Source organism: Phodopus roborovskii, unplaced genomic scaffold, assembly GCF_943737965.1.
Source record: "Phodopus roborovskii unplaced genomic scaffold, PHOROB, whole genome shotgun sequence".
Taxonomy (NCBI): domain Eukaryota; kingdom Metazoa; phylum Chordata; class Mammalia; order Rodentia; family Cricetidae; genus Phodopus; species Phodopus roborovskii.
This window is the reverse complement of record NW_026126638.1, coordinates 10,291-19,160: the sequence shown is the minus strand read 5'-3', so window position 1 is coordinate 19,160 and position 8,870 is coordinate 10,291. Positions and strand designations below refer to the sequence as shown.

General features: G+C 46.8%; 1 protein-coding gene across 1 annotated transcript; it reads right to left on the bottom strand.

The window, feature by feature from the left end:
• Nucleotides 1-2,349: 2,349 nt before the first annotated feature.
• Nanog (Nanog homeobox) lies at nt 2,350-7,511 on the bottom strand. Its single transcript, XM_051173244.1, has 4 exons — nt 7,349-7,511; nt 4,592-4,860; nt 3,159-3,245; nt 2,350-2,805 (listed from the first exon to the last, which is right to left on the bottom strand). The coding sequence occupies exons 1-4, from the start codon at nt 7,506-7,508 to the stop codon at nt 2,350-2,352; spliced, it is 972 nt and encodes a 323-aa protein (XP_051029201.1). The 5' UTR covers nt 7,509-7,511.
• Nucleotides 7,512-8,870: the final 1,359 nt, after the last annotated feature.

Genomic DNA, 8,870 nt, shown 5'->3' with positions numbered 1-8,870 from the left:
CAACCATTTCTTCACTGGAGTTTCCTTAAGCTACACATGATGCATTTTTAAGGTATAAAGAAAGCAATTACATCAGGGGATGATGGCACAGGTTTTTAATTCTAACCTTGAGCAGAGGCAGGAGCAGGGAGATCTCTGTGGATATGAGGCCTGCCTGGTCTACATGGTGAGTTCCAGGACAGCCAGGGCTACATACTGAAACCATTTCAAAACAAACAAAAAACCACCATCACATTCATTTCTAGAGAAACGAACAGAATTAGAATCAAGTGGAATAAGCCACACTAACCTCAGACTCTTCTGCACAATGAAGAACGAGCAACCTAACCTCAGACTCTTCTGCACAATGAAGAACGAGCAATCTGTGTGCGTACACATACATCAGAGATGTTAACGGAAGTCAGAGGGCTACTTGGAGAAGGGAGGCAAGCAGCAGGGAGAGGGTGAGGGGGCTGTAGGGGTAGTGCAAAGGTCACACAAATCAAACCCACTGTTTCAGCACACATCAGGTCATGAGTTTTGTCTCCAACATTACACACACACACACACACACAAAATTAAAAAGCTACCTCCGCCAGTGTGGCACTTCCTGTCAGGGTAGGGTTTTGAAGAGGAGCAATCAGCCACAGGTTTAGTAATCAGTACTGGGCAAAATTCCACTGGCTAACATTCTGTCTTCCCTAGCCGTTGGTTTGGCTAATTTACACCTATGTAGTGTTTGTGCATGTATAGTGTGCACACACAGCAGGCAGTGTGAGCACATAGGGCAGTTCACAAGCGCTGGTTCTCCCTCTTACATGTGGGTTCCAGGGATGGAATGCGGATTGTCAGACTTGGCAACAAAGTTTCCATATCGGGCATCTCACCAGTGCTGTGGCTTTTTGGGACAGGGTCTGGCTCACTATGTATCCTTGGCTGGCCTCGAACTCAAAAGTGTATGCACTCATGGGCACCATGTCACATGCTAGGTTTCTCTAAAGAAAAACCCCATGCTGCTCTGGTTGGCCTTGAACTCTTGACTCTGGAAGTCGGCCTCAAGTGTTGGCAACACAGTAGATTTAAGGCCAGCCTGGGTTACATCACACTGTGGCTCACAAACCAACCAAAGAATATTGACCCCACTAGGTGAAAGCAAGACAGAGAGGAGACCACTAGAGGTAAAGCTGGTGTTTTTATTCCACTTAAACTAGTCAAACAGGTATTGGCTTGTCATGGTACAGTCAAATGTAAACATCTTTGTACAGATATTAACAGCGGTATTCATGGTGAAACCTCAAAGGTGGAGGGAATCAAAGCACGTTTAACAGGTAAAGTCTCCTAACTGCTAACACGGAAGTCCTCCTTCAATCAAAGCTTTAGTTTTATTTTGTTGAGACAGTCTTGCTAGTTGCCTGTAGTCTAGGCCAGTTTTGACTGACTGTGTTCCATATCTAACCTCAAACTTGTGATCTTTTCCTCATCCTCTAGAGTGACCCTCACATATGAACCAATATTTATACTTTTCACACTTTTAGATTCTGCATCCTAAAGATATCGCCAAAATGTTTGTGTAATAGCAAGTTATTGAAACCCCCTTCACCAGACTCCAGTTAAACCCAGATCTCAAATCGACACACCTTGTACACTAAGACCCAAGCAAGCGTCTAAGGAAAAGGCAAGCCAGGATTGGGGTGGGTTAAGCGTGTGAGTATGTGGGGGAGGGAAGAGAAGGGGGGGTATAATAGTCCAGTGTCTTCAAAGCCCTTGGGTTAATCTCCAGCACAACACTAAAGAAAAAGTCACAGCTGGGCTGCATGGTGCACGCCTTTAATCCCAGCACTCGGGAGACAGAGGAAGGGGGAGGGGGATCTCTGTGAGTTCCAGGCCAGCCTGGTCTACAAAGCTACAGAGAAACCCTGTCTGGAAAATGTCCTAGATTTGCTCTCTGGCACCAAGACTATAAAATATAAAATTCTTTGAAAGAAGCCTAGTGTGAGCTGGGCGTTGGTAGCACACACCTTTAATCCCAGCACTAGAGAGGCAGAGGCCGGTGAATCTTTGTGAGTCCAAGTCTAGCCTGGTCTACAGAGCTAGTTCCAGAACAGGCTCCAAAGCAATACAGAGAAACCCTGTCTCGAAAAACAAAAACAACCCCCCCCCCTCCCAGAAGGAGGAGGAGAAGGAGGAGAAGAAGAAGCAGCCTAGTGTGGTGTCAGAGTGATCTCCAAGTATGAGGCCAGCGCCATCTACAGAGTGAGTTCCAGGACAGCCAAGGACACACAGACAAACCCTGTCTTGGAAAACCAAAAATCTTTGAAAGAAGGAAGAAATCTAGCCACTGCCCTGACTTTAAACTGGGTTGTCTGCTCCTCACATTTCCCCTGGCATATTCATAGAGTAGTTCAGGAGTAATTCCAAGCCTTGCGGGGTGCTAAGATACGAATGGCCTTCCCCAGCGGCTTCCGAACTCAACCCAATATCACTGGCAAGGAGGCTTTGCTGGCACTGCATGAAAGACTGCGGAGAATCCTCCCCAAAGGAGGTGTTCCAAGCCTGATTGTTCCAGGCTTGAGAACACCAGGGCTGGTTGGTCCAGACCTGGTTGCTCCAAGTTGGATTGGTCCAGGCCTGGTTGCTCCAAGCAGAGTTAGGCCAGGTCTGGTTGCTCCATGCCTGTTTGCTCCAAGTTGGGTTGGTCCAGGTCTGGTTGCTCCAAGTGTTGGTCCAAGTCTGGCTGCCCCACACTGGAAGGCTTTCAGATGTGTTCAGACAGCCCTGTGGATAGCCGGGATGGAGGCTGGGGTACTCCACAAATGCAGAGCCCTTCTGAAAGAGGTGGTGAACTCAGTCAGTGAAAAAGGAAATCTAAAAGATCACCCCTCCAATCGCAGCACTCCTGACACAGGCAGGGTGATGCTGAGTATATGAGGGGGAGGAGGGGGATGGGAAGGCAGCGGAACTGTGGAACACAGGTGGGCGCAACAGGATGGGCGGGGCGCAGGGGTTCAGAACCACTGGCTGCTTTCCAGGGAACTCGGGCTCCACTTCAAGCTCCCAAAACCCAAGGCTGGTTACAAAGAGATGGTCCAGCCACACATAAAATAAGACAGGGCAAAAACAAAAAAACAAAAAAAAAAAAGCAGGGGGGGAGTTTGTAAAGTTGTAAAGTGTCCCTTTACCTGAGTCATACTGTTGTTTGTCTTTGGCCACTGGTTTTTCTGCCACCGCTTACATTTCATTCTCTGATTTTGGAACCAGGTCTTAACCTGCAAAGAGTGTTAAGATGTGAAGACAAGAATACTGACTACTCTTCCAGAGGTTGTGGGTTCAATTCCCAGCACCCACCTGATGGCTCTCAACCACCTTTAACTCTGGTCCCAAGGAACCTAATGCCCTCTTCTGGCCTCCGGGGAGCACTGCACACATGATACCCAGACACACATGCAAGCAAAAGCCCATATACATAATAGACATGCAGATGAACCCTGCTTCATACATTTTTAAAAAATGTTTATTGTAATTACTATTATTATTAGCATAGGAGGGGACACAGGGAGAACTGAGAACAAATTTCAAGTTGCTTTCTTTTTTTGAGGGCAGAGGAGGGAATAGTACTAGATCCCAGGGCCTTGCATGAACCTCATTTTTCTGTGTTAGATCTGCCTATCTCTGCTTCCCTGAGTGGCTGGGTTAAAGGCATGCACCACCACCTCCTGGCTTTTTTCTGTGGTCTTCTTCCTTCCTTTTTTTCTTTCTGAGGCAGGGTTTTTGTGTAGCTTTGTAGACCAGGCTGGCCTGGAACTCACAGAGATCCACCTTCCTCTGCCTCTGGAGTGTTGGGATTAAAGACATGCACCACTATAGACCAAGAACTTCGACTCTCTCAAATATGCATCTCTTCAGATTGTGTCTCGCATACTCAAGAGATCTAGCTTGAACTTCTCAACACCGGCACAATTTTAGTGCATGTGACATGAAAAGAGCATCTCATTTTTGCTTTGTTTTTGGTTCTTTGACACAGGGTTTCTCTGTAGCTTTGGAGCCTGTCCTGGAACTAGTGCTGTAGATCATCAGGCTGGTCTCGAACTCACAGAGATCCACCTGCCTCTGCCTCTCGAGTGCTGGGACTAAAGGCGTGCACCACCAATGCCCAGCTAACACCTCATTTTTAAAAAATAGCATTTCATGTAGCCCCAGGTGGCCTTGAACTCTGGATGGATGGATGGAACTCCTTATTCTCTCATCTGTCCCCCCAAATGCTGAGATGTGCCATCAGGCCTGGTTCAAAGTAAAATAAAAAAAGTTGGGCGTGGTGAGAATAGCTTCAATCTGAGCACCAGGGAGGCTGGGGCATGCAGGCAGACAAGTGTGAGTTTGATCTACATAACTAAGTTCCAGACCAGTCCAGGCTTCATGGTGAGACTGTGACTTGGGAGTTGGTGGCGAATGTGTGTGAATGAACTAGAAGATAAACTGATAGGACTAAGGTGGACAATATGTGAATCGCATGAGCTACATAATTTTGTGATGTGTAATGTGAGAAAGGATAGACCTCAGAGAGGCGTCCAGATGATAACTCCATTCATCCGCAAGCCAGCAAAGAAAACCCTACCTGCTTATAACTAAGGTTCAGAATGGCAGAGAGTTCTTGCATCTGCTGGAGGCTGAGGTACTTTTGCTTCTGAAATCTGTCCCTCAGTGCACACAGCTGGGTGTCAGAGAACACAGTTCTGATTTTCTGCTTCTTTGCGTGGACCTTGTCCTGTCCCTTCTTCTCAGGGCCCTCTTCAGGCTCAGGACTGGGGAGCTTTAGTTTGGGACTGGTTGAAGAATCAGGGCTGTCCTGAAGAAGTAGTTCCACAGAGGAAGGGCAAGGACAGGCTGTTAGGAAGAAGCAAATAATTTGTTAATAAAACTGGCAGCTAGGCACTGTGGAGCAGGCCTTTAAACCCAGCCCTTGGGGGCAGAGGCAGGCGGATCTGAGTTCTAGGCCAGGCGGGTCTACCGAGCAAGATCCAGGACAGACAAGGCGACACAGAGAAACCCTGTCTCAAAAAAGAAAAAAAAAATTTCCCAGATACTTAAATATTAGATTTAATATACTTACTTTCTAAGTAGTTGTCTTTATAGCCCTACATCTAAATAAAAAATAAAACCCAATTATCAAATACTTTGTCACCCCCGAATAACAGTGTGCTATCATTCCAGAGGTTTTAAGTTATGTTTATTAAATTATACATTTAGACTCTGGAAATCCAAAACCAAAAAAAAAAAAAAAAAAAACTAAGAAATGTTCGGCTCAAAGGCAGGATGGCGAGGAAGTATATGGAGAAGGAAGCTTGAACCTATAGCCCTTTCAATTCCTGCTCCCTTCTGATTGGGACAGTGACCTCGCGTGCAGCATCAGGGTCTGGCAGTGAGTGAGGAGGACCCTGCCTCAGACGCTGGGGTGGGAGAGAAGTGGGCTGAAAGAAATGGCTCAGCAATTAGGAGCAATGGCTGCTCTCCCAGGGGACAAGGGTTCAATTCCCAGCACCCACATGGCAGCTCACAACTGTTTCTAACTCCAGATGCAGAGGATCTGACAACCTCATGCAGACATACACCCAGGCAAAACACCAATGCACATAAACAAACCTTTAAATAAACACATAGCAAAAGTGCTTAGTACGGAGAGCCTAGCACCTATTACTGTGCCTGTTTTTTTTTCTCTCTTTCCTGCACTGTGGATTCTCCTACTTCTGAGTACAAGTTTATAAGCCCAGGCATCAGGTTCTGGGGACTTTTATCTCCCCTAGATTTCTGCATGGTACTTCGAGTCAATCCCTGTTGAGACCTTTCATGTTCTACCACTGAGTCAACCCTGGCCCAGTCAAGCAACAGCAAGCATATGTGAACTAACGTGTATGAATGAAAATGTCCTAAAGAAACCCACTGTACTGCTATCTAAGGAACCTTCCAGGGTTAAATGAATCACTTGTCTTTAGCAATGCATAGCCCCCAATATTAAAAAAAAAAGAATAGGCCTATTTCTAAATGGTACTGTGGTCCATTCCGCTGGTACTAACCGTTCCGTTCTGCTGGGACAAAAGCAATCAGAGTCATTACTAGGGCAAAATTACAATTAGCTGATTTTGTTTCTCATCCTCGATCCTCTAGCTCTTCAGTTCAGTTTTGGTTTTATTTTATTAAGACAAAATCCCCAATAACCCTGCCTCAATGCTAGGTAGGTTTTTAGCTGTGTGCCACAATGCCAGACATTTTGTTGCTCTTCTGAGATGTAAAGGGCTGGGCCCAGAACCTCAGGCAAGAGAGAAGAGCTGCACTACCCAGCTTTGCCCCACCCAGTACTACAAGTTTCGCCCGCACATTCCCTAGTTACAGCACGGTGGAGGAAGGAAGACATGATACTCAACACCTCATCACTCTGCAGTTTCAGAGTGGACCAGCCTTAAAACAGCCTCTAAATAGGAAGCTCTTGGACAGGCACAGAACACACAAATCTGTACCTCACTTGCAAAGGACGTCCTACCCGCTCATTCCCAGCCACATCAAAATCAAGCTTGGAAATGGGATACTTACTACACTGAAATAAAAGGCAAACACAGTGGTCATCGGGATGGGTGTGCTGCTGTGGCACAGCCTGCAAGCATCTTCACACACACACACACACGCACACACACACGTGTGCGCGCGCGCGCACACACACACACGCACGCACACACTTTAGCAGCACTGGGCTGAGTCTGCAGTCAAATGAATTTCAGGCCTTGACCCCTGCAGCTAGCCTAGCTATCTGGAACTATCTTATGTAAGCTAAGCGAATACTCGTTTAGGGTTTAGGAGGCACACTCACCAGTTCAAGGCTGCTAAGTGACAACCACATTCCGAAAGGCTGAGAGAAAAGCCAACCGCGTCTTCGGGAGAAAGAACCTTTCGGATAACACTGCAAACTAACTGTATAACCTCACTGAAAATCGGGTACTCTGAATTGGGGTGTTCGGTCTCCCAGCTACTGTCCGTTCCGCACCTGGAACACCACCCATGACACCTGGATTCGAGGGTTGTGTTAAGATGAGTGTCACCCCGACTGCTGTAACAAATGTGTTTCTAAAGAGCCTGAAACATTAGGTCCTCAAATTCACACAACAGCCTCTGATTGCCCCACTGGGTGTCCCTGAACTCGACTACAGCTGCAGACTAGACAGTGACACAGGAGTCACTAGCAAAACCTCAGAAAGTTGGTCCGGAAGGTTGGTAATGACACCTGCTTATGAACTATAATTCATAAAGAGGCGATAACCCCTCACCCTGTTCCTTCCTTCCCTTCCCCTAACTAATTCAGTTCTTCGGGGATTGAATTTCTTACCGGTCTCTTTTCCAAGCAGCTCAGCGGAAGACTCTTGTAAGCAAGAATAAATTTCCTCAGGACCATGAACTTCAGGCACTGGTGAGGAGTCCCCAAAATTTGGTACTTCTGCTTCATGGTAACAGGGAAGACTGTGGTGACCAGTGGGATCCACGCTCATGTCAGTCACAAGTCAGTCGGGGCAAAATAAAAAAGAATCAGGAACTTAAAAAAAAAAAAAAAAAAAAAAAAAAAGGGGGGTCAGAATGAAAGGGCCCTCAGTCCTCCCAGGAACAGAGAGACCAGTGCAGCCTTGCTGGAGGCCTTGCTCGGCACTAGGTCTAATGTCCTGGCTTGCTCCTCCCCCCTCCACTCCCCTTCTGCCCCCCACCCCCATCCTCCTGCTCGCCACCCCAGCACCCACGCCCCATCATCCTTGCGAATTCACAGTTAATCCCACCTGCCAGGCCCACCACGGGCATTGTAATGCAAAGTGACCCAGACTGAGGCGGGAAGAAAAAAGGATGGGGGCACCGAACCTGGAGACTCACAACAAATTTGGCTTCTTATTTGTGACTTTACCTTGTTTCACGTTAAACCTCCGAACCCTGGGTGTCTGCAGTGGGGTTGTGTCCTCTTCCACTCTCCCAACGGACACAATAAAAAACACTCAATCCGAGCTCGCTGTCGAAGTCTCTGTTTAAGCGGAGAGCTCCTTTCCAGGATTTCACCTGGGCCCTTCATAGGCGAGTCTTTCTACTTCAAAAATGCCTTGTTTTAGCAAAAGTCTGAAGGAAGGACCTGTGACCTGCTAAGACTCTTGGGCCCTTTAGTAAGCAGGTCTGTATCTTTAACATGTCAACGTAGGTTTTGTTTTTCAGATAGGGTCTTACTAGCGTTGGGTAAGACGAACTCAATATTTAGACCAGGATGGTCTCAAACTCACAAAGATCTGATTGCCTCTGCCTCACAACTGCTGGTGTTGCCTCTGCCTCACAACTGCTGGTGTTGGAAGTATGCCAACCACTATGTCTAACTTGAGGTTTTGTTGGTTTTTTTTTGTTTGTTTGCTTTTCAAGACAGGGTTTCTCTGCAGCTTTAGGAGCCTGTTCTGGAATTGGCTCTGTAGACCAGGTAGATCACCAGATCACCGGTCTGGCCTCAAACTCCCTGATATCACCTGCCTCTGTGCACCACCACCTGGCTACTTGAGTTTTTGAATTAATTTGGGGTTTTTTGGGTTGTGTTGAGACAAATTCTCACTGTAGCCTACTGGCTTGTGACTTATTGCAATCATCCTGCCTCAGCGTCCTAAGCTACAAAATAAGGATTTATTTTATCTTGAATTTGGTTTTGGTTGTTTCATTGAGATAGAATTTCATGTAGCCCAGGCTGGCCAAATACTCACTATATTGCTCATGCTGGCCTTGAACTCTCGATCTTCCTTATTTCACCTCAAGTTGGAGGCTTGCCTAGTGCAGCCATGCTTGCTGATAAGTGCTTTTTATATAAGTGACAGAGTGAGTAAGTTCTAGCCTAGCTT